General features: G+C 39.6%; 1 protein-coding gene across 9 annotated transcripts in view; it reads right to left on the reverse strand.

The window, feature by feature from the left end:
• Positions 1-941: 941 nt before the first annotated feature.
• Positions 942-26,840, reverse strand: part of GHR (growth hormone receptor) — a 162,202-nt gene continuing 136,303 nt past the window's right edge. For all 9 annotated transcript variants that reach the window (XM_032214239.1, XM_032214232.1, XM_032214240.1 and 6 more), the window contains 7 exons: positions 26,565-26,694; positions 18,270-18,457; positions 16,513-16,691; positions 14,756-14,918; positions 11,150-11,240; positions 5,853-5,922; positions 942-4,960 (listed from right to left, as the gene is read on the reverse strand). In XM_032214239.1, the coding sequence (XP_032070130.1) occupies positions 3,971-4,960; positions 5,853-5,922; positions 11,150-11,240; positions 14,756-14,918; positions 16,513-16,691; positions 18,270-18,457; positions 26,565-26,694 (1,811 nt within the window). In that variant the 3' untranslated portion in view covers positions 942-3,970. The remainder of the gene's footprint in view (positions 4,961-5,852; positions 5,923-11,149; positions 11,241-14,755; positions 14,919-16,512; positions 16,692-18,269; positions 18,458-26,564; positions 26,695-26,840) is intronic.

Below are 26,840 nucleotides of genomic sequence, written 5' to 3' on the forward strand. Positions count from 1 at the left end.
CCTAGGCATGTGATGAACCATCTCTTAACAAACAACCAAGTTCAGGGAGCATTAAGGGTTCTGTAGTTCAACTCTGAGCTACATATATTCTCTTCTATTGGTTCAATCAGAAGTTCACAAAGAAGCCAAAAGATATCCTGTAATATTTAGAGAAATTTTTCACCTGCTGTGTCTTACACCTATGGAATTTATTTTTGATTTTTAAAATGTATTCAATAATTTATATGCTTCCTTTTGAAACAGATGGAAAGATGGAATAACAGCTCTGGAGATTTTCAGGATGCTAGAATTTCCATGTGGAGTCCTTCATGAATTAAATGAATCAAATATTGTTTAGAATTCCCCAGACCAACTTTTCCCATAACCAAAAGAATATCCATCTTCATTACATTTGGGGCTATATAGTCCTCTTAATATGTCTTACTGTGTTTCACCAGTGGAGGCAGTAGAGTTCATGAGGCAATTTCACCTTCTGTAGGTCAGAGGGCAACCTTTTCATTTCTGAGTAACCTGCAGACCTCATAGGATCACACCACGTATGTTGATGAGGCTTTTGCATACTTTTCTTGGGGTTTTAACTGTGGCATTTTACGGTTTACAGAATGATGTGAAAGAATTATTTCAGTTTTCAAAAGGTATCTCGAGGGCTACAACTACAGAAATCAGGGCCTCTGAACTAGATGAGTGGGACTATAATTCTTAGAACCCAATCTGGCATATCTATAAGCAGAATTGGACTGCCTTATTCTCAGCAACAAAAATATGTGGAAATTAGGGCTGCCAATCATGCTTTATGTATTTCCCCGGATTTCATTTATATTACATAGAAACAACATGTAAAAATACATCTGCTAACAGTACAGTAAACTATCTTTTTTGATATTGTCCCCACTCCTCCTTCATTGTAAAGGTTTGATAATAAAGTATGCAACAACATCATGATGAATTAAAGAAAATAAATTTATTTAAACTTTGAGGATGGAATCAGAACACTGACATAAGGCAAGTTAAATACATAAAACAGAAATACACAAATCGTCATACTGTGGTATATTGTTTTACGTAACCAGCAAAGTACCGAAGGACATTCTGAGATTGAGGTATTTAACTAGTTTTTGGTGATGGAAAAAAAAACATCCATCAAGGGAAATGTATCATTAATTTCCCTTGTCATTAAGAACGGCTTACATAGCTCTAATTGCAATAGTGCCTAAAATCAAAGGTTCCAGCTGTTAGAGAAAATACATCTTAAATACAAAAGCCAAATGCAAGCCAAAGAATGAATATCAGAAAAGTTTATTTCTGAAGCACTGACTTGATTCTGAGCAATTTTCTTATACATGATTCAATCTCCAGCTAAAATGTGCATTTCTACTCAAGGACTACTTATATAACACAGGATTAACATCGTAGCTGAGAAGCAGGTGCGTGGTCATTTTAAAATTTCTGCACCATTTCATATGTTTACTAAAGCTTGATGTCAGATCTGCTCACTTGGTATTCTTTTCATTCTAGCTGTTCTTTGCTGACAGGGTCTCTTACAACCTGCTAATGTTTCCCACCATCCTCTTTCCCACCCCCAGTTTTTCTAGTGACAATTAGCTGAGTGTGATGAGTACCTATATGGAAAAAAGAGTCAATCTTTCAAAAATGTAAATAAATGAAGCTTACATTCTTTTTCCGTGGTGGTGTCATCCCAAGCAACTTTATTTAGATGTCCTATGTGAGCTTTTTGGAAACTTCATCCTTATTTGTTTGGCCAACATAAAAACCCACCAAACGGAAGTTGGCCCGATAGCACATTCTATGGTTTATTTCTAAATAAACCAGAAACAATTGCACTACACTTGTCTTTAAGACTGAAGACTATGGCAAATACACGTAACAAGACCTTCACCTTACTTCTTTAAAACAAATCAAAACAATACTAACAAAACTGCCACCCAGGTATAATATCAATGTATTTCCCAGAAGGCAGTTATAATCTACATACTACGATCATTATCATTATTATCACAGCTTATCATATGGCCATTAATTGTAATGGCCCATGAAGGGAACAGCAATGAAAAGGAAGGATTTTTCATCTAGATTTAAATCCTTTTAAGACCAGTTCAGAGGCAAATCCTACACATTCCTCCCCCCCTCCTTTTCCAACGTTTTTTCTTTTTGGTGAGTTTCCATTATTGTGATCAGTGCAAAATATCTGCACCCTTTCCATAGGGGGCACAACCTATAATCATCTCTGAGTACCTCTGAATTCACTGCAATGTTTCCCCATTCACATTTTTGCTCCTGTCAGGGATTAGTGGCTCGGCGATATAATCCATGTTTTATGTGCAGAAAGGTCCACGGATTGATCCCTGACATCTTAAAAAAAAATAGACTCAGGCAATAGGTAATGTAAAAGACCTGCGCTAAAGATCTTGGGGAAGCTAAATTCAATAAGAGGCTAAAGGGAGAAGCTTTCTGAATCAGAACAAGGAACCTTTAAATGGCACAAGGCTTCCCACCCCCAGGTCATAAACTCCCAGTTCAAATCAGTAACTCTGGGAAGTTTGTGTGACATTTGCGTGACGTTTAGGAACGGGTTACCTCCAGGCAGGCTAAGGCTGAGATTAATATCAGCAGTCTGGAAAACAGCAAGGAAAAAACCCCAAGCAGACTGCATATTTGAAAAGGAATTTAAACCTCGTTTATGTAAACAAAATATAAAATTAAAGTATGTTAAGGCATACCTTGAGAAAGGAACAGATACACGTAAGGCTTTAAGCACACTAATTCTTTAAAACTTTCCTACATCGGTATTAATTAGCATATTATCCTAATTTAAAAAGTTATACTGTTCATAATACTGTTCTATTGAATTTTGTATTTTCATTCGATTCACAATCTAAAATGATGATAATTTTTGACTCTATATTAATATTAGGTTTGTTGTTTAAAATTTAAGGGATGTAAACACTTTCTTGTGAAGAACACTATTAAATCGCCTACTTAGTCATAAAAAAATAATTGTATTCCTAAAAAGCCCTCAAATTCCAAATCCATCTTAGGCTTTACTGTTATAAAACTGTAATGACAGATTGGTTTTACCAATACAAAAATATTCAATGTTGTACATGTTTTTAGTTTGCTACAAAAGGTAAAAATATGAATAGTGCTTTTAAGAAATGATCACCCCCCCACCCCCAGCAGCGCTGCAACTTAAAATTCTCTATAGCTTTGATGGAGATATAAAAATATTTTCCTTATTCTTTTGGTAATTGCTATACTGATTGCAGCAGACACATTCCATACATCGATCATAATAATTAAACCTCAGAATGTAGTCCAAGTATAAAATATTCATGCTTGCTTACCTGAAGTATTAAAGTAGATTTCTATTTATATTAACCATAATAATGCTTTACTTAACAAAACTTTTTTTGCTTCTTTATCTAATCTTTCGTTCTCCAATTCCCAGTATAAACATTTCAAAATCTTCAAACAAGCGAGCAAACAAACAAAATTCCACACTTGCTAATAGCTTTTTGAAGAAAAAAATGATTTACAATGCATGACACAGATACCCAATGTGTTTTGGAGAAGCCCAAAGCAACACCTATAATGAAGGACAGTCATGCTACTGAATCAGCACCAGCAACATTTGGTTAGACAATATTTACAAGACACAAAAACAATACTGTGATTGATTCAACAACACAGGTAAAAGTGGAAAGGACTGCATCATCACCAACCATCTGAATCTATTGGACACCTTGGCTCTGGTTAAAGCATAGGAACACAGAATTCCTTTTGGGAATTGGCCTCCCCATTCACATCATAGTTAATAAATGTTCTGTGAACTTCAGACGTTTTCTGTAACACTGTACTGAATTGGAAAACTCCAACTCCATATGTGTTCTGAGCTTCAGAGAGCTAGGGATGATACAGTTTCCTACATACTAAAAAGAAAAAAGAAAGAAACCTATGACAAGATTTTGTTAAGTTGCTCTGTGCTCACATAGCCAGATGACATGATGAATTCTTTGTTTGGCACATGGAGAGCTGTTGCGTTGAGAACAAGACCTTGTGGGGACTGTACCATATGAATGGAGGTATAGTCTGCCACAGGTATCTCAGAAGCTTCCAGATCTTTTTCTTCTGCAGCTGTTGTTACCATAGCAGGGATCACAGGATGAAGGACAAGGCTATCAGTGGTCAAGTAAGCATCCTCTGAAAAGCTCTGTACTTGAACTTCTGGCTCATCTTCTTTGGGAGGTGTGACAGTGACACATTTTTTCACATCCAGCTCACAGAAATAGGCATTGTCCATGGCCAAGGTTGATTGACACTGTGCAACTGGTTCTCTCTGAGCTTCACTTTGAGTTTTTCCTGTCTTCATTTTTTGTCCTGGGGAGAGCACAACACTTCCTCTTGGTGTAATGTTGCTGACTTGTGCGTAAAAATCAATGTTCCTTAGTGAACTTTGATTGCTCAACTGGGTCTGGACTAGTGGATTGGTTATCTCAGTGGCAGGCACATGGGATTTTAGGTCCTGTTCTTTGGTTGGATTATCCAATGGCAAGCAAGCAGATGCATCGTCAAGACCTGGGATTGATTTCTCGTTGTCTTTTTGATCAAGGCACAAGAGATCCTCTTCTTTATCACTTACCCTTTTGGACTGATCAATGTCAGAAGCTCCATCGCATGTATCACTTGCACTAAAATCAGTCTCTGGGACATCAGGCTCACAGCAGCTGGCCCGTCCAGAATCATCATCCCTCACTGCAAGGCAGCCATGAGACTTTGTGTGAACATCACCAAGGAGCCTTTCAGTATCTGATCCTTCGGTTCTCTCTTCAGCGTCATCTATATCCAGTTCAATAAATTCCACCCAAGAGTCATTTCCATAAAGCTGGGGCATGTAGCTACCATGACTTGCTAATATGAAATTAACTTCATCCAATTTTCCTTTCTGAAAACAAATGTTTGAAAATAAAACAAGAGAGTAGCAATTATTGTTGAAATTTAATCATTCATGTGCGAATTCTATATGCATGGCAGCAATATTTACTCTATTCAGACATAATTTTTAATCAGTTTCCCAATTAAAAGATCCTGCAAATTAGGGCACAAGACTTGGAACTTGGTCACCCAGAGGATGGAAGAAAGCAGAAGTTTTACTGAGATGTCCAAGAATATTAGCTTTGCTGGAGAGATTCATGAAAAGGAGATTTGGGAATCAGCATAAATATTATTTGTTCCTGCCTTCTGTTTTATTCTCTTTTGAGTCTTTTGCTATTACTAGCCAAAGACAAAACAAAACAAAACTCTGGCTTGGGATTATTAAAGTTGGTTGTAGGGTGCTGGTAGCTAATACTAGGTCCATAATAAAATCTGCATGAATATAGTAGTAATGAAAAAAAAAACCCAAAATATTCTTTTTGGGAGTCATTTTAGTTCCAGTACATGCAATGTTTATTTCTGGAGAAGTCTATCATACTGGGGAAGGTGGAAGGAAAGAGAAGATGAGGACAAGATACAATTACAGAGGTGATGCATCCTTGGAAGTCCTGAAGAATCAGTTTGGAGACAGACTGTCCTATACATTTATTTATATTTATATTTATATAGTCACCAACGTTGACACCAATTTGATGGCACATAATAAATAAATAATCTCAATACCTAACTAGAAATAATGTTTTGAATAAAAGTGCAAAAATTTATTCCACAAACTTGTGCAACAATTGGGAAAAACCTTTCTTTAGAGAGTAGGCCATTTTAGACTATTTAATCCATCCCTGCTATGCTGGCAAACCTTCAGGTATACTGATTTCGTACAACAGCAATCAATTTCTCATTACCTTTAATAGGTCTGGATCAATTCCTTTAATTTTGGGCACTGGAACAGGAGGAAATATTAGTATTTTCAACCTGAAAAAATAAGATTAACATTTAAGTTCTAGGACTTCTAAACTGCATCAAGAAAAATACAATACAATTCCTTATTTTAGGAGGATGGCTATATCTTGGCAAATCCCAAACTATGGTGGAATATTTTTACTTTTTGGAACATCAGATATGTACCATTGTGCCATTTCAGATTGTCAGCAAGACATCCTATTCAATCTCATTAAAAAGTGTTTGGTTTATAGAAAATGAAAAAGTCTGAAAAATATTTAGTTTAGATCTGTTGCTAATACGTTGCACTCAAAACCCAGAATGAATCTATTCTCACTGCCCTCTGGAAAAGCCCTTTGATACTACCTTCCACATTTTCCATACAAGCTATGCAAGTGACACTACCTGCATCCTGAGAGTCTTGCTGGATTGGTTTGGTTCAGTTAAGGAGAATATATTAACATCTTCAAAGCAAAGATTCTTAAAAGCAAAGGGAAGGAATATAGGGTTGGTTTATTTGATCAAGGTTAAAATACATATGTTGTTTTTGGTAAATGGATTGTTGTTGACCAGGATCAAATGACAAGGCATTAAGGATTTGCTTACAGATCCAAAATAGAGGAAGAAGAAATCTTTTATTACATTTTCATTATATTATATTTTCATATACATTAACAAAAAATTAAAGCTTTAATTGGTTCAAAATATGGCTGCTTACATGGTTTTATGCAGGCCTAGATGTGCATTTATGTCATCTCCTGTAGCAGCTGCATTGGCTGCTGATTTGCTTCTGGGTCAAATTCAAGATGATGGTTTTAACTGTCAAAGCCCTCTATGAGGCAGGAAATGCTATGGTTCCCCTCTCCTAAAGAGGTCCATCTAGCGAGACCAAAGAGAAGGGTTTTATTCATGGTGGCTCTCTCCCTGTGGAACATCATCCCGGCTAAGATTGGCTTCACTTTGGCATTCTTTTGCAAGGCCCTGAAGACCTAGTTTTGCCAATGGACCTTGGGGACTCGAGTGGGATGGAGCCCATCAAATGGCTCATTTTATTGTTGTTGCTAGAGGGTGGGTGGGATGGTATGGCTTTTATTGTTTTTATATTGGGTTTTTAACCTTTTTAAAGCCACTTGGAGTGAGTTGGGTGGCCATATAAACATTCATTCATTCATTTGTAATAAATAATCTAAACCATGCCAAATCATTGTTATCTGAAAGTCCTTTTCACAGTTGCTTATCTGTTGGTGAACTGCATCTTTTAACAGCTCCTTTATCACATACTAGTTTATGAATACTAAATTCTGTTTTAATGGGTTTTCAATCTAAGCTTGGCGTTCCAGATTTTCTTGGAGAGATTCATCCAGTCATGTTCTTTTTCCCACGATTTAGAATTTCAGTTCTGAGTAATAGAGTAGTGTTTGTTTTTCATTTGGGGTTGCTCAGCAGTATTAATTTTGTCAATTTGTTCAGCAATTTTAGCTAATTGGTCTTCTGCAACTCTGCACTTGTCCTTTGACTCCTAAGCGCGGTTTCTGAGAAAAGTGAAGGAATTTTAACCTTTCATTTTGGCTTCTTTACAAAGCAGCATTCTCCAAGCAATTAAAGAGCAATATGCTAGCTTGTGGCAATTTTTAAATCCTTTTTCTTTCTCCCTCCACAGGAATGAATCCAGCACAATTAAAAAGTTACTTCCTATTCCCCTTCAGTGGGAGGGAATCCTGCCTATAAGCATGATCTAATTCACAATCATTTCCCACATTGCTGCCTGTAGCTGCCTGGTTACCCTAATTGCTGTACTTGGGGGTGAACTTCAAAAATTTTAGTAAGGGCATCTCTGGCCAGTTGGTGGGTGGGCCTGGGTGTGGTGCGTGTGATCTATTCAGCCTCCTGCACCATGACGGGTGTGTGTGTGTTTTTGCCTTCCCCATGCTCTGGAGGCTGGAAATGGGCCCGTTTCTGGCCTTCCTGAACTTCCAGTAAGCCCATTTTTCACCCTCCCCAAGCCTCCATGTGCGCCCTGCCCTTTCCTGCATCCAAAATGGGCCGCGTGGGGACTCCTGGGAGGAGTGGGGTAGGCGGGGGTCATCCAAGAGTGGGATTTGGGGGTTCTCTGAACTGCCCAGAATCTTAGCTAGAGGTTCTCCCAAACCCCTGCAAACCCCCCAGCAGCCCACCCCTGGCTGTACTCAGTATGCAAATCAATCAATCCAGCAAATACCGTCTACAAGGGAAGCTCAAGCAAGCACCTTGGCAACCCTTCGGAGATCCACCATGCAACAATCACAGCTGTCTTGTTGAATTTGTTCACCCCCAAGATACACTGCACAATGCCCAATAACCCTGGATGTATTCTGCAAACTCAAGAGTCTGAGGCTTAATGCCAGGGTTATCGAAGGATTAAAACAGAAGTGTAGTATAGACCTCTCCATAGCACTGAAAACTCTGGATCATTTAGCTCCATGAGACTTGCCTTCTCTCATATTATCCAATGCTTTTCAGACTCAAAAGTTGCCTCTCAACAGGATAGGAGTATCATCACATTTGCCAGAAATCCATTTGCTAATATAGTAAAACAAGGACGGGCAAGCTGAGAATATTCCAATGTATCTCTTGGGTTCTTTTAAAGCAAAGTTTGCAAACAAGACTCAATAATCAAACCAGCCTGAAAACTGAACATGTTATTTATTATAAGACTGGTTCAACCTAATCTAAACAAGGGAAATTAAAGGTGCAGGAAGACGCTAAGGAGAAATTCATCCACTTCTTCTGATGTTTCAATTGCATCAATACAATTGATTTCTCACTGATATTGATACCTTCTCAGAGCTGTCAATGTTTCGTCATTTTAGGGCATCCAAGAGTAGGAACAAAATGTATGTGCTATGTGGAAGCTTCAGGGACTGACGATTTCCTGCAGGAGGCATGTCTACCATTTTGTCTCCTTTTCCTCCTCCTCTTCCCCTTCATTCTCCTCCTTCTCTTTCTCTGGGGTTTTGGCTTATGGGTTTTTAATATTAATCCCTTCCTTGAATTCAACCCTCTGAAATAGAATCCAGCTCTGTGGCTTCTATCTTCATTTTGGTTGGAGATTCTCCTAGTCTTTATGCCTTCCCATAAATATAAGTAGCCTTCATTACTGAAGTCTCATTGGCAGCTTTCGTCTCTATTGCCACATGGTTGTTGCTTTTCCCTTATCTGCTTCATCTTTTGGACTTACAAAGATGAAGCAGTTGGCATAGCTGTTATCGTGATATCTTCTTAACCTTTTGAACCTACAGCTCAACAAGCATGACCAACACTAGAATACTTAATACTTTGAACTTTGATTTGCAAAAGCAACTGGATGTTGCCCTCAAGGCTACTCTAGCTGTCAACATGTAAATTGAGATGGAGAGATTTTAAGGGGAAGGAATGTGTAAAGGAGAGGTATCTTTATCCCTAATGCAATATCCTCACACTTAAATTCAAGAAAACATTCAAGACTCTGATATAAACCAACACATTTTAAATTTATTTCTCAACAAATGCAACCATCTTTAGGAGGGAGAATATTTAATATGGTAGAGCATTTAGCTCCCAATCAGAATTCTGAAATGCTGCAGTATAGATTTGTATCCTAGCTAACTAAAGAGTAGTGAAATGGGTGAAACCCTTACATTCATTATGAAGATGACCTAGCCAAGGGAGTAAGCTAGAACTCTTCTTTCAAAATAGTCCATTTTTAGAGAATGAGAAACAGATAAGTTCCCCAGCTCAAATTTGGCTAAAGCCCTTGACAGTGCTTATCTAATAAGAATCTTTGTTAAGGACTCAGATGAAGCCACTCTTATTTCCACTGTATCAGGCCTTTCTATGGCCTAAGGGGCAACTTGTCTGAGTTTTTTTTATGGTTCTTTGGTTATAAGTGACGGCTGAATGGTGGATGGTAGAAACATTGGCTCTCTATGTAGCTTCTACAGTGCCCCCTTAGCAATGCCCATTCTAGACTCATAAAAAACTCCAGGGATGTTATTTTCCAATTTTAAAATGCTGATGTCAGAAAAGGGGAAAAGGAGGCATAAAAGGATGAGTTGGATATCTAGAGCAGGGGTGTCAAACTCATGTCGTCACGGCAGCATCATATGACATATCAGGACTTCCTCCCCTGTGCTGTCCCAACAGTATATAGCCAATGTAAGAATTAGAAGCTGTCTCCTTTAAGCAACTATCTCATGGGAAATGCAACTACCTTATGGGAAATGTAGTCCCATAACATGTGACCACATCTGTGCTCCCTGATTGGGCAGTGGGGTATTTTGCCTGGGAAATTGTTTTACTACTGCGCACTCACTGAATCGCTATCAGCACTACCAGAAGCAGCTTTGCACCAGCGGCATGGGTTAGAGGAATTAATGTCTTTTTACACTACGTGATGGGACAGATCAGGGAAAGTCAGAAGAATCTTAACACTGAACTGTAAGTTTTGCTATTAAGGATTCCTGATAATAAACGTGATCTAAAAAATATTCCCAAGCGTGGAGTTAACTGGCTGCCCGAGCAGAACCTCATTGCCCGGGGCAGAACACCCCCCCCTTCACTAAACTAGGTGTGGCTATGGCCAGTGCGGGACGCATCCGGCCAGCAGGCTTTGAATTTGACAGCCCTGATCTAGAGTGACGGAACCTAGTCTTTATGACCTCAGCCATACTGCAAACTAGCTAATGGGCTGTTACAGATTAAATCAGTTCCTCATCATCAAAGGAATGAGACTAAAAACAATTTCCTCATCATCTAATTTCCTTTTCATTTCTGCCATTCTCTGTGAAGAAAATTATGTTTTTTATCTTCTCCCAAACCAAGTAGAAATGTATGTGCCATAATACAAGTATATAAGTAAATTTCAAATATGTGTAAGGGTGATACGTTGAAATGTTTACAGATTTGTTAGTAAAAGTCCAAAAAATAGGAAGTATGCCATATACACACTTCAAGGTGTATTTTTCAGTCATTTTTGACTGCTAGAAACTATCCTTGCAGTTTTCAATAGTTTCCCATTCCAATATCTCCAGTAAAGATTATTTTGCTCCCCACATGACCACAATCTACCATCAGTCGTAAAACTAATTGTCTGGAAAGAGTTTCTGAACATCCTTTTGTCCTGATGAAAGAACAAATGTACCTGGGAGAGCCAAAATAAAATGACCCTGTCAAAAAGTTCTTAGAGAAAAGCCACAGAAAATGGATGAGTTAGATTAGAGGCAAAAATCTACCAAAAACTTACTTTTGTTGTTTAGAATAGAAGATTGAAGACAGTATCACAATTAGGCCAAGTGTTCCAAAGGCTATCGCCAAAGGCCAAGCAATTTCGATTTCTGGAACAAAAAAACAATTAAAAATGTGACATTTCTATCACTTTCCAGTTTTGTTTGTGTTTCTTTGATCAACATGTTGCTGTTTCATGATTGTTTAGAAAATATCTGCATGTGATGTATAGATTTCCCACACATGGCATCTCCCTAGTAAGTCAACCAGGTCAGTCTTATTTAGTTCTCTGAACTTGGTCCAGATAAATTGGATTTCAATGCCTACAATTTTCCAATGGCTATGCTATCTGGGTATTGAAGTCTAACACCACTGGAACTCAAGCATGCTGTAAGCCATGGGTATCAAACTTGCCACGTGACGTTGCTGTCATTTGACATTCTGCAACATTTCCCCCATTTGCGGAGCTGGGGTGTGTGAAGCATCCGGCCCATGGGCCATACGTTTAACACCCCTGCTATAAGCAATTTCCCTTTTGTACATGTACATGATGTCATGATGCACAACAAAAGGGGTGGTATTTGTAGCACAATCATCTGCCTCTCTTTTCTCCTCCCTGTGGACACTTTTGACCTGAAGATAACCAGATTGGGAAAAGATGATCCAGTTGAATGCCACTAATAAACCAAGACATTTCGTCCCTACTGTAAGAAATAATACTATTTGCTGACTCATAGTCACCGAGGCTTTTCATTTTTTTTTGTTTACAGAATTTGCTCAGAATTCAAATATTTTTAATTGCTATTTCTAGCTTTTCACATCTTGAAAATCTTGCCTCTGTTTTAAATCTCTTCTCTTTCTGCAAGGCTAGAACTTCAAATATTATCCTTATTTTGCTGGCTCGATCAGCAGTTTGCTTGCAGTAAGTAAATTCATTTCACATAACAGCAGTAATACCAACTCACCAAAGCATAGATATCAGATAATGAGATAATACTGGCTATTTAATAAAGGTCCTTAAGCTAACTGTTCGGCTTCTAAAGTTTCAGTTTTCATAGTTTATTTTGTTTTTTCAAGTCAATTTTATGTTGCAGAGTGATACATCCAGGAGTGATTCAACAGGTGTAACTTTCACAATCTCTTCATTAGAAATATTCCTGAAGAATGTATACCTGATAACATCTACAAGCCTTCAGAGATGAAGGTGGTCTGTTTAATTAAACCAGAAGTAGGTTCCCACGGGTTTGGACCGGTTCGTCCGAATCAGTAATAACTTGGCGGCCTGGGTCGTTGGAACCGGCAGCAACCCAGGCCTGCCAGACTCCTAAACTGGTTCTCTCTTGGCCGCTATAGGGAGCGCTATCTTGTTTTTGCCTTCTGTTCATGTGCAGAACATTTTTTGTTGCACTGTGCATGCAACAAAAGTGAACCAGTAGCAGCAGCAGCTGGAACCCACCCCTGAATTATACATGTGCCTCCCTATCCTGCAGATGAAAATTGGACATGGATATTGCTAGTCCATCCATTTCCTAAACAGTAATCCAAGTCTCCACTTCACTCCACAATCTCACCAGCCATAGTTCCGCTAACAGAATATGGAAAGATGGCAAGTCCTCCTCCTCCTTCTCTGTGGCTTTTCATTCCAGGATTCAGAATGCTTTGTTATGCCAACAAATAATCTTATCTTCATGGAAATTAAGTTCTCTATTCAGAACTCCCAAAATATATTCTCAGGTCCTCTTGCAAGTTGGAATTTAAAAGTAATCTTGGAAGCACCATTGTGGGGAACAGGGTGGAGTGGCATCATTGTTTTTTGACATGTTTATGTTTTATTTTTATTTATTTTTTGTTATACATCACCCAGAGTCTCTTCTTGTGAGGTGGATAACCATATAAATTTGATAGATTAGATAGGTAGGTAGGTAGGTAGGTAGGTAGGTAGGTAGGTAGGTAGGTAGGCAGGCAGGCAGGTAGGCAGGCAGGCAGGCAGGCAGGCAGACAGGCAGATAGATACCACATATCTGCCTGAGTAGAGTCCAATGAAAACCCTCTGCCCATATGTTTACATCAGACATGAGCATTTTGTAGCCTACAGAAACACCTGGCCCTTTATTTTTTGGCAGTAGTGGCTCTATTAGTTTGGCCCTCCACAACAGTTCCAGTTTCCCTTGTGGCCCTTTGCCCACAGTTTACATCAGGGGTAGTTAACCTTTTTATACCTACCGCCCACTTTTGTATCTCTGTTAGTAGTAAAATTTTCTAACTGCCCACCGGTTCCACAGTAATGGTGATTTATAAAGTAGGGAAGTAACTTTACTTTATAAAATTTATAAAGCAGAGTTACAGCAAACCCCTACCGCCCACCACGAAAGCTGGAACGTCCACTAGTTGGTGGTAGGGACCAGGTTGACTACCACTGGTTTACACGATAGATTCAGTCAGCCCTCCCAGGTGAATCAGACAGGAAATATGACCAGATCATCTAAATCTACTTTATCGTATGGTTACATCAAGAGTCTTATCACTCCGAAAATGCAAATCGCCTGATGTCACTTTTAATAGCAGGATGAATTAGGGTAGGTGTTTTCTAAGGTATGTGTGTGTGTGTGTGTGTGTGTGTGTGTTTTGCTCTGGCTGTTAAACCACTAGGGGCTCCTTCCTCTCTTGACTGATCTTTCCCTAGACCGCATCTCTTCCCCTTGTCCTTCAAGGTCATTCCCATATACCATTACAATTCATTTTCCCCAGTGCTACCAATTCAGATTCCAGCAAAAAACGGCCTAAGAGGAAGCATGGCTTGTTTTCTAGGCTAAAGATTCTGTGCAAGGCTCATATTCCCATGGGAAAATTGGGTTCAGAAGAATGTTGCACATGTTCTCAAGCATTCCATGCACAGGGTGCGCCAAATACAGAACAACAGAGTTGGAAGGGACCTTGGAGGTCTTCATGTTCAACCCATTGCTTAGGCAAGAGACCCCATACCAGTGATGGTGGACCATGTGTGTCCGTTTCGCACATGTGTGCTCGTCTGGCCCACAACCCAGAAGAGTAGCTGCCCAGGAGGCATGCGTGTCCCGGAAAATGAATTTCTGGTTTCTGGCATGCACATGTGCGCTGGTCAGCTAGTCTTCCAGTTACTGGCTCGCATGCATGTGCGACAATCAGCTGGCCAGCGCGCATGCTCTCATTGGAAAATGGAAGACCAGTTCTTCCAGTTTCCAGCACTGCTGCACACACAAAGGCCAGTTGATTGTCGTGGGTGCAAGTGCGCCGGAAACCTGGAAGAGGAATGGGCAACGCTGCACATACCATGCGACATGGCTCCGCGTGCCATTTTGAGCACACGTGTCATAGGTTCACCATCATGGCCCTATGCCATTTCAGACAACTGGTTGTCCAATCTCTTCTCAAAAACTTCCAGTGTTGGAGCATTCACAATTTATGGAGCCAAGTTGTTCCACTGATTAATTGTTTTAACTGTCAGGAAATTTCCCCTTAGTTCTATGTTGCTTTTCTCCTTGATTAGTTTCCATCCGTATGGGCATACAATAGTTTGTAGTGAGTTCTGATGCAAGGTGTTAAGAAAATATTTCAAAAGCAATATCATAGAAGAGATTTTTCTCACCTTCTTCACATGGCACCAGTCCTTTTGAATCAAATGATACATACAGGATGTCACTGAATTCGCCATAAATTTCAGGTAATCCTTTTGCTCGAACCCGCATCTCATAATCTCGGCATGTCTTTAAAGAATATACTGGAACTTCTGTGGCACGTTTTGAATCCACCTGTAATAATACATTGAATCTCCTCAACTGATTGTTGCTACTCATAAAGAAAAGTACTCTTTAAATACAAAACTTAAGCAAGGAGGCAGAATTAGGATCTGAATGTTTTGAAATTCTAGAACATTCTTTCCTAAACTTAACCTTCCAGATGTGATAGACTTCAATATACATAATCCTCAATCACCCATAAGAAAAAACAAGAACACCTGGGAAATGCTTCTTCTACAACAATATTAAGGTGGATACTACCTTAATATGTAGTCTATTAGAACTTATTTATCAGCAAGTGGTTCTAATATTTTCCAATCTTTTAATCTATGAATTGAATGAGGGTTGAGTGGACACTTAAGAATTTTGCACGTGATACAAAACTGGAAAGTTTGATTGAAAATGATTAATTGAAATGGGAGGGAATTCTATAGGGAGAAAAATAAAATTCTGCACCTATGGGGAAAAATGTAGGGCACATACAGTATACGGGATGGGACAGTCGTGGCTTGTAGAAATAAATGGAAAAGAGTTTTCGGATGCCCTTGTTGACACGAGCCAGAGGTTGAGATGTTAATTGCTAAAAAGGCAAATGCAATCTTGAGCTGTATTAACAGAAGCATATAAATCATTTCATGGAAAATAATTGTGCCACTTGACTCTACCCTGATCAGACCCCACTTGGAATACTATGTCTGTTTAGGACATTCAAAAAGGGTAGTGACCAATTGGAGTTAGTTTGGAAGAGGGCTACTGAAAATATGAAGGTCATGAAAACAACCACCTTGAGGAATGGTTAAAGGTTTTGGGAATATCTAGACTACAGAAGAGACTGAGAGGAAATATGATAGCTGTCTTCAAATATCTGATATGTAGAAGAGGAAGTGGACTTATTCTTTGTTACCCTAGAGAGCAAGGCACAAACCAGTATATTAAAAGTATAAGGAAACAAATTCAAGTTAAACACCTCCTTTACTCTTCAGAGAAACTTGGGATCAACTGTGAAAAGATGTTCTACTGAATCTTCTGAACAATATTTAGATTAGGTGATTCCTAAGATCCTCCCACCTCTATGGTTCTGTATAAATTGCAGATAATTCTAAAATGTGAGGCCATATATTTTTTTTCTTTTACGGTAGGCTGTGAACTTAACTGTGCAAGTTTATTTTTGGACTACATGTCTACTGTAGTGTACATTGTTGATGTAATACAATGCTTATTTTTAAGTTCAAGCTGTGCTATTGGCCTTATCCATATGCAAGAGGGATGTAGAGAAGCAGAGGGGGAAATGTCAGAGGTCTATTAAATAGTGGGATCTCCATCTACTAAATATTAAATACTGAATACATGAGGCAAGGGAGGAAAACACAGTATGAGAAATAGAAAGACTTGCACTATATATTACATAGGAAAACAGAGTGTGTTTATAGAGTCTATGAATATATATGGTAACTCATTAATTTGCAAATATGCAGATGTATTGTTTTCAAAGTATTTCCCAAACTGTAAATTACAAGCTTTTAAGCTTTTGCAGGTCCCTGATATTTGTTTCTCATTCCCAATAATTCTGAGGAAGGTATCTAAGTTTTGTTCTTGCAATACATACCTCATGCCATTCTGTTTCATTGACAGATTTATACTGAAGCTGATAGGCAGGTATGATCCATCCATTAACAACATCTGCAGAGAGTGGAGGCTTCCATGTAACCTGAACATCAGTAAAGACACGACTTGGGCTGGTGTATAGCACTGTCCAGTTCAGCCCAACTGGAGGATCTGGAATGACTGTGATTTAAACATATTTTTCCACAGAGTTAATCAAAATGTAATAGAAAAAGTCTATTAACAGTATACCCCTCCCATCAGCACACATCATAAATAGAATAGAATAGAATACAATACAATAGCAGAGTTGGAAGGGATCTTGGAGGTCTTCTAGTCCAACCCCCTGCCTAGGCCAGAAACCCTGTACTGTTTCAGGCAAATGTCTATCCAACATCTTGTTAAAAACGTCCAGTGTTGGAGCATTCACAACTACTGGAGACAAGCTGTTCCACTGATTAATTGTTCTGTCAGGAAATTTCTCCTTAGTTCTAGGCTGCTTCTCTCCTTGATTAGTTTCCACCCATTGTTTCTTGTTCTGCCTTTAGGCACTCTGGAGAATAGCTTGACTCCCTTTTCTTTGTGGCAGCCCCTGAGATATTGGAACATTGCTATCATGTCTCCCCTAGTCCTTCTTTTCATTAAACTAGACATACCCAGTTCCTGCAACCGTTCTTCATATGTTTTAGCCTCCATTCCCCTAATCATCTTTGTTGCTCTTCTCTGCACTCTTTCTAGAGTCTCCTCATCTTTTCTACATCGTGGTGACCAAAACTAGTTGCAGGATTCCAAGTGTGGCCTTACCAAGGCCTTATAAAGTGGTATTAACACTTCACGTGATCTTGATTCTATCCTTCTGTTTATGCAGCCTAGAACATTATAGAACTGTTTACACAGCCTAGAATAAATAATGCAAACAGTATTATTTTGAAAAGACTGTTGTATATTTTAAAATACTTAATGCACAAATTGAACTGGCATTATGAAATTGGACTGAGGAAGGGTAGTAAAGTTCCTATGCATAAAAAGCAGTTTGGGATTCTGACCAGCAGTGATTTTCTAGGTCAGGGTGAGGAATAGCATCTTAGGAGTTATTATAGTCCATTAACTTTTTCTTAATGTTCCCCAGGATATGACTGTCACATCTTGGCAGCACAGTTATTGAAAACTGGCACCAATGCATTATTTTCCCATTTAAGAAAGGATACAGACGAACACTATACTATAAGCCCTAAAATAGTTTTCAATAAGGTTCTCCCCTTGTACCTGGGACAGTCACCCTCTTTCTTACTGGTACCTCTACATATATGTGGAGTAATGACCCCATCTGCTTCAAAGTCTCAAATTTAGCTATTTTAATTCTGAATAGGGTTTTGAATTGAGCCACTGTAATAGCGAGCAGTGATTTTAGATCTTGCTCTCAGCCCAATGTACTCCAAAGGGTTGTTGTTATGGGAAGACCTACCTAGAACTTACTAGAATCAAACTGAACCTGAACTAAACCTGCTAGACAAGAGTAGTAAAGTCATGCTTCTCTAAGTTGTAAAGAGCAAAGATAGGCAGGAACTGGGAAGGATAAATGATATCTTCATCCAGAATCAGGAAGAGATTCAGAATGGGACACAATTTCCATTGCAGGAAGGTTAGAGAAAAGCACAAATTATAATAGGAGCTGATGAATTTATTTTATGAAAATCCTTGTGTGTGAAACTTTTACTCTAGTCTAAGAAGCAAAGCAAAGGGGATTCATATCAAGAGTACCTATCTCTTCCACCCGGAAATCTTTTTCATCGTATATCTGATCGGCAATGTAAAGCCGAACAGAGTAAGGGACCCAAATGGAGGTGAAGGATGCATTGAAGTAACAGCTGTTTTCACCAGAAGTTGTATAATCAGGACAGTCTTTCCATTCTTCCTCCTCCTCTTCCTCCTCCTCCTCCTCATTTGACCTAGAAATGGTAAACCAAATAATGAAGATCAAATCAAAGGATTGGAAAGAGGCAGGTAGAACCTTTCTGATTACCAAGTTACAAACGTATTGACAGACTACTGGCATGTCATCTGTTGCTCCCATTGCTGATCCCTGGCCAGATCCTACTGCATCTGTACTAGATCACTGCCAGATGGCATGGTCCTGAATTTGCTTGCATGGGTTGTGATAGACAAAGCGACTGGTTAATCTAACAGCCTTGCTGCCCTCTTCAACACATCATTAGTTAATGACATTTATGGAGTAGGAGCCAACATTGCGACGATACGGACATGCGGTCTCGATGATCCGAGACTGCCGCTGATACTTTTGCCACTGAGTGGTCCAATCGGACCTAAACTATCCCGCAGAGACGATGAACAGGAAGAATACGTCTTGCTGATCTCAGGGACATCACAAAGTCCCTAATCGATCCAAGAGAAGTTCTTCAAGCTGGCAACAAAAAATCCAGCCATTAGGCTGATGAAGTCGGGGCGGCTCCAAAACTGAAGGATACGGAAAGAGAAACCAGCTGGTGAGGAATTTTTACCATTTTAAAAGAGACTGCCATACAAAAAACATAAAGTTAATTTAAATTTGAGAACAGAAGAAATAAGTGGTGGAATTAAGCTTTGAATTGTTTTGGGCAGTGGGTTATCTTACTTTTTAAATGCTATGTTCATGGATGGAATTTATGCAAGCCTTTTAAAACGAATGGATTAAGTTTTCTTCTATTTTTTTCTTTTATTATTATTCTTTGTAACCTATGGACTAAAATTCTCCTTCTTCATTACTGTGGGTGTTTTTCTCCTTCTCTTCTCTAACTCATTCAATAATTTGACTTTTAAAAAAAAACTTGGAATATAAAAAGATACAAAAGGAAACAAATAAAATTGTAACAACAGAAGGAAAGAAAAACACTGCTATTCGGAGGCTGGAGGTTTGTGTATTGGAAACAAAACACTTTTACTTTCCTCACTGATTATTCTGGCTTGGCACTTCAAGGTCTCACTGTTTGTTTATAGAGAGTGATAAGAGGAAAAGCATACAGATGTTCCTTTGAAGTATATCTTTAACCAGAGAAAAGTGAAAATAAGACCTTATTGTGAATTTATGCTTAATCTTGTAAAAACCTTCCAAGCCAGAGCAGCAGTGTTTGTCAGCTGGAGATAATGGCACAATTTCAACAGCAGAAAGAAACTTTAAGCCTGCATAAGATATTGTTAGAAATTCAGAAATTATCAAACACATTTGAGAGGACAGAGAAGAAGTTAGAAAACCTAGAACATCTAACAGTAAAATATGATGAAGAAGTTGGAGATGTTTATCAAGTGGAAAAAGTGGAGGTTAGAGTCCTAAAAACCGAAGAGGAAAATGACCATAAAGAAATTAAATCCGCTGATATCTATGGTGATTGGTTTGTGTCTGGAAATGGAAAGAGTGGAACACTGAAAGAGGAATTAAATGGAAGGGAACTCTACCCCAGATGGCAAGATACAGAAGACGAAAAAACAAAAGAATTTATGGATTTAAAGAGAGAAATTTTATTAGCAACATCATTGATAACACTACTGACAATTAAAGATAAGCTAATTAAGGAAACAGAAGAAGGTCATCGAAATTACATGAGAGACTTAATAAGCAATGAGTTGCTAAGAGGAGTCCATACAAATTTGATTAAGGAGATGATTAGAGGACTGATATCACAAATGGCAAAAGACATGAGACTGTTTTGCTACTGGAAAGATACAGGTTGATAGATGAAAGTGTATAATTTAAAACTAGTTAAACTTAGTGAAATTTAGTGACAATAGATATAGTCAAATAAATAATTGACAATGATAATAATGTATATATATGTATATACATTACATATATATATATATATATATATATATATATATATATATATATATATATATATATGCATGTATGTATGTATGTATGTATATATGTATGTATTGTTATGATAAGTAATAATTGGATATGAATATTGAATGGTACCTATGAAAGGAAGATTAGAAATCTTTTTGGTTATATATAAAGGCTAATAAAAAAGAACTAAGTTAAATTTAGTTAATTTTTGATTATTAGGGGGAAAATGTTATAATACAGGATACAGTCAAATAAAGGAGGGATAATGATAACAACGTATATATATATATGTATGGGTACAACATAAGGAAACTGGATGTAAATTATAAACAGTGATTTGGAAAGGAGGATTAGAAAATTTTGTTATTAAATATTATGGATGTTTAGCTAGAATAGGCCATAAGGATTCAGTGTTATTGGAGGATTTTAGAAATAGCAAATGAAATGCCAGTATGTGGTTATGTTTTAAATCTTAGTATATTTTATGATGAAGGACGTTTAAACAATTATAGTCAAATAAAAATGGAGGTATGATGATAGTAATATGTATAAATATCTGAGTTAAAATACTTGAGTTAATATGAATTATGATTGATGACTGTGGAAGAGATGCACAAAAGTTTTTTGTAACCAACTGATATACTTTCTACAGTATGTAAAGAAGGAGGATTCTTTGTGTTGTGTTTGTTTAAAAAATTAAAAAAATATATTAAAAAAATGAGTTAATGACATTTATGCAGGAACTAAACAGAGTGTACACTAGGCCTCTGTCAAGTATCACTATATTGTTTTGTCTGCCCTTCCTTTCAGATCCCATTATGTCAAATTAAGTCCCATTAAACCAGGGGTGTCAAACTCGATTTCATTGAGGACCGCATCAGGGTTGTGTTTGACCTTAGGGGTCCAGGGTGAGCATGGCCAGCTTGTCACTCGTGTTGGGGGCGCATGTGGTGGCCCAAGCGTTCTGCCAACAAAAGCAGGCTCCCAATCTCCATTTTCGGCTGTGATGGCCTCCTACAACCCTCTGCCAGTGAAAATGGAGCTTGGGAGGGCCACAGAGGCACCACGGGCTGGTCCTTTGCTGTTTCCGGGGTAGGCCCATGGGCTAGATCTAAGCACCCTGCGGGCTGGATCTGGCCCACGGATCTTGAGTCTGACACCCCTGAATTAGACCATTATCTGTTGTGACTCAGCAGATGTCTGCTGTGAGCTTTTTCAGGATACAAAATTCAGGGTTGTGATTCAGCAGTTCTGCTGAGAGTTTTTTCGGGATACAAAATTCAGTATGCAGCTGGGGCTTGTGGAAGGAGGTTTGGAGATAAAAGGAGAGATGCTGCCCCGCCCCAGTCGCTGGAGTCAACGTTCCTTCATGTGTTCCGTGTTTGGTAAAATATTGTTTGATTACTAATCTTGATTTATGCCTGTTACACTTGGACAAGTGCTTTGGTGTTTCTTGTAAACTGATCCGTGAAGACTTCGGAAGAAGTGCATATTGCTTGTAAGAGTTTTGTTTTGAATTCTTATCGAAGAGTGATGTTTATGTTATTTCTGGGCTCGAAGCCAATTTGAACTGAAAACTGATAAAAATCCTTTTAAGTTTGTCTGCGCTTGTTAACGAGCCGTCAAGGGGGGGGTCAGAAGAATTATCTATTTGAACTTGGGACACTACTGGTCAAGGTATCATTGCCAGCTAGAGTAGCCTACTGTTCTTATGCAAATCCAATGAGTTTCTAATGTTGCATTAATACCATGGCAGAATGATGGCAGAAGAGGCTAACCAGGAACAAGAAGAAATGGGATATACCCTTACCAATCTGGAAAAAACCCTCGTCTTTGTTTATTTCTCCTGGTGCTCAGCACACTTTAATAGAAGTACTGTATTTTTCAGACTACAAGATGCACTACCCACCAAAGTGGGTGGAAATGTCTGTGCGTCTTATAGAGTGAATATTGCAGGGGGAAGGGTCTTGGTGCAGTGCTGACCAGCTGTTCTAGGCAGCAGAGATCGCCACTGCTGCCCGTTCGTCACTTCCCGTTTGCTGGTGATCGGGGCAAAACAGGCTGTGAAGGCAGCAAGCGGGCTGTGGCGTGAATGGGCTATGGGAGCAGAAAACAGGCTGCGACAGTGGCAATCCCCGCCACCTAGAACAGCTGATTGGCAGTATTCTGGGAGGTAAATCCAATCACCAATCAGCTGCTTGGCAGTGAAGCATTCCCCGGTGGTGGCATATCTTATCTCCTTGAACAGTGTTGGAATAAGGGGGAAAGCAAATAAACAAGGAAGTGTTACTTGCACATCATGACATTATTAAGGATATTGACCACCTTAGCAGATATTATTGATTAAATGTCTGTTTAAAAATATGAAGGGAAAACCAATAGCTATCCCAGATGACCACAAGTGTGGCCGAGTACAAAGCTTCCAGTTTTCCATTTTTGTCTTTTTGTGAGTTTTCAATTGTTAATATCTAAAAATTTCTTCTAGAAATATGTGTTATATTAGAAAGGAAAAGTCAGGGTTGAACTAGCACAGTGTTTTTCAACCTTTTTTGCGCAAAGGCACACTTTTTTCATGAAAAAAATCACGAGGCACACCACCATTAGAAAATGTTTAAAAAATTTAACTCTGTGCCTATATTGACTATAGGCAGCAATGTTCCCTCTAATTTTTTTTCAGTGTGAGCAGAAAAGTATAGTGTTTGAGCGGCACATTTTCATGTCTGAGCACCTGAATTTTTTTCATAGATGTTTCACAGAGCAATTGATTTATAGGATCTGAATTGGAATGGAGAAAAATGGTTTTGTGCATGAGTGTGTATGTGTGCGTGTGTGTATGTGGGTTTGAGTGAGTGATGGTTCCGGTAAGGGAACTGTGCCTATTTAGAAAAGAAGGTAAATTATTGCAAACATGATATATGTTTCTAGAGAGAGAGAGGGGGGGGAGGGAGGGGGGGAGGGAGGGAGGGAGGGAGGGAGGGAGGGAGGGAGAGAGAGAGAGAGAGCGAGAGAGAGAGAGAGAGAGAGAGAGAGTATCCCTCCTTCCTTCAGCCCAACACACTCTCGCTGGCATCCCGGCCAGACGAGAGGGACTGCAGAGGGTCTCCCTGAGTTTAGGGCAGCAAGTCAGGGCTGGGCCAGCTTGGGCACCGCAGAAAAGCAGCGGCAGCCAAAAGGGGAAGGGCAGGAACAGGCTGAAGCCACCCCCACACCAGCTAGAGGGGGTGCTGTGGGCTGCAGGCGGCGGCGAACAGGAAGGGAAGCGAATGGCAGCCAGCATCCCTGCCTTCTTCCTCCCAGAGCCGCTTCTTTGCCAGCCTCTCAGCTGATCGGTGCCAGGCAGCCCCCACGGGGCGAGCGCTGCCGGGGGGAGATCCGGGGGAGAGGAGGGAAAAGGCGTCCCGAACAGAAGTTTCCCTTCTCCTCCCCCTCCCGCTGACTTCTCCCCAGCAGTGCTCATCTCCAACCGCAGCAACCCTGGCGGCCCCCAGGGAGACTGAAAGGGGCGCAGCGCTCTCCCAACCGCCAAGGAAGGCAGAGGAGCCGGCCCTGGGCTGTTGGGAGAAGCGCCCTAACCCTCCCTTCCCTTTGGCAGCCGCCTGGCAGAACGGGGAGATTTCTGACATTTTGCAGCTGGAACCAGCCAAGCGCCCTGTGCACATCGGCTGCCCGGGAGCCCCGAGGCTCACCACCAATGTCTCCGGAAGCACCAACGGCCTCCCGGAGAAGCCGGACGTGGCTTCAGGGAAGCCCCCGGAGGCTGCAGAGGGCAAGAAACGCCCCCAAAGGGCCACCTGCAAGTTCGGACATGATCTGTCTCTGACTTCCAGGGGGCATCTAGGAGGGTGGGGAGGCCATTTCTGCCCCCCCCCAGGCTTCAGGAAAGTCTTTGGGGAGAGGAAGTCCATGCATTTTCTCTCTCTCTCTCTCTGTGTGTGTGTGTGTGTGTGTGTGTGTGTGTCGCATGTGCAGTTGGGTAGGGAATGGAGTGGACACGTGGGGGACCAATGGGAATTCTCCCTTCTGCAGCGTCATCTGTCTCCGGGCAGAGTTTTCCTTGATTTCACCAATCAGAAATCAGAGTTCAGAAAGGAGGGAAGGGGGATATTTCCAGTCACATTTAAAGACATTTAAAAACACTGCGCTGCACTTTGAAACTTGTGCGCAGTGTTTCTTTGTTACCTGCGTGGCCGCTCACGCGCGCAGCTTAGAGGGAACGCTGATAGGCAGGTGTTTTTCCCACGGCACACCTTACACTATGCCACGGCACACTAGTGTGCCGCGGCACAGTGGTTGAAAAACACTGAACTAGCATATATGAATATGATCTTCATCCTGGGAAAATGCTTTGGCAACCTTTCTGCTTACTTATTGTTAAATGCGGTAGCATTTTGAATAAGACGATATTCGTGTTTTTCACAATAGGAAACGGTACTATATGCAAAATGTGCGATAATGACATGGCCAAGCCAGTCAGGTATTGTTCAAGTTGGGTGTAAACCTGAAGTTTGATTTTGATTTTATTGGGTTTGTATGCCGCCCTATTCCCAAGAGACTCAGGGCGGCTCACAATAAAAAAGGGGAAGGGATACAAAAAAATAAAATAAAACAACAATTTAAAATTCTACAACAGCCATAACCTCGAATGGGGCTGGATGGTTCAACAGCCCCAGGCCTGCCGGAACAGCCAGGTCTTAATTGCTTTGCGGAAGGCCAGGAGGGTAGTAAGGGTCCGGAACTCCACGGGGAGATCATTCCAGAGGGCATTTAAATCATGTTCCAAAGCAACCTGCATGACAATTTCAACTGGCAGGAGCTAAGAAGAGGGCCTTCTCTGCTGTTGCCTCCATCCTTTAGAATATCTTACTCTAAGAAGTGAGATGGGTCACCCACCCTTCTGCCTTCTGGAGTAGAGTTAAGACCTGGCTCTGCCAATTGACATGTCGGGATCAGGGTCTAATGCAACCTTGGGGATGGCTGATGGCACTTCCTCCACCTTGTTTAACCTTTTAGCCGGGTCAATTTCTTAATTTTGATTTTTTTAAACTTTTAATTTGTAACTTTTAATCTTGATTTTTTAACTTGTTTTTAACTGTGCTTTTAGTCATATTTAACATTATTTTATAACGTTTTTTTGTAAAGCACCAAGTGTCACTGAGGGGAAATGGGCAGTGTAGAAATCAATAAACAAACAGGCAGATATGAGTTTGTGTGCACAAGCCATTATCTCTGTTTCACTTCATCATTCAGTACTCTGGGTTCTCATGAAAAAATTGTCACAATTTGTTGGCTATATAAAGGGGAAGCATTGCCTGAGTGCTAGAAAAGCTAAAGACAACTGCCTCATGAGTTGGCTTCAAGACTGGATGAAGGCAATAAAAATGTGGTAATTTTGCAGGGAACCCCAACCAAACATCTGAGTATAAAAACCTTTTGAAGATATGGGTATAATAATATACGTGGATCAGCCCATCCATGGAGAAACCAAACCTCAACTTTTTAACCAAAATTCCATGAAAAATGAGCCATTGCAGATAAAGTAACCCTTGAATATTTTGTATGTTTTTCAATCTATTATGAAGGACATTGCTTTCATATTTTGTATGAATAAATTTTGTTTTCCATAACAGATTTCATTCTCACAATTGGCTTATCTGGAGGTGGATAAGGAATTTGGTGGAACTGAATGATTTGATGGCTACCAGTTGGTTCTAAAAGAGCATTACAGAAATTCATTGAAAATTACTAATTAGACGCAATACCTCAGTAGAGAAGCTAAGTGTCACTGGGATTCCTGAAGGTAGGGATTATAAGCACCCCTATTTTAAACTTTATTTAAGAATTTTCTGGAGGCATCTGTTTGCTCAAAGTTGGAGGTAGAGAATGTACATTTGTTTTTCTTCATTAGGACTCTTAGGTTCTTACGAAGTTATTTTACATGTTGCCCACCATAACATGACTAAAAACACATTTTCATGTGTCTGAACAGGCAAGATTGGTCTGGAAGAAACCTAAATTCTTCTGTTATCCAACCATGACATTAAGCTTGATTGTAATTTAGTGCGTCAGACAGAAATTTATCTTCTGATCCTCCAGGCAATGCAGTAAAAAGATATTCTTATAATTGAAAATAGGTCTTTATTTCTGCAGTTGCAACAAAAAATGGAAATCATTTCAGATAATAATTTTCAAGGGCATGATTCATTTCTCAGTACCTTGTTATGTACAGCAGTTGAATTTTTCCTGGTTCCAATTCATGAGGAAAATCATCTGTATACCAATAACAAGAAAATGTTTCCATTTCAGGTGATCGACACTGAATTATATGTGGTTCCCTTGAAGCTGCTGTAGGGAAAGGAAAGGGAAAAAAAGGTGAGGCAGGGGGACAAATAAGAGAAAGAAACATATGTTTATAGAAAAATAAAATTTGGAAAGTTGAGACCGAAACATTACAGGAAGTCTCAAATTACCTATACATGTAGTCTTCAACA

The sequence above is a fragment of the Thamnophis elegans genome, chromosome 3 (genome assembly GCF_009769535.1).
Source record: "Thamnophis elegans isolate rThaEle1 chromosome 3, rThaEle1.pri, whole genome shotgun sequence".
NCBI lineage: Eukaryota > Metazoa > Chordata > Lepidosauria > Squamata > Colubridae > Thamnophis > Thamnophis elegans.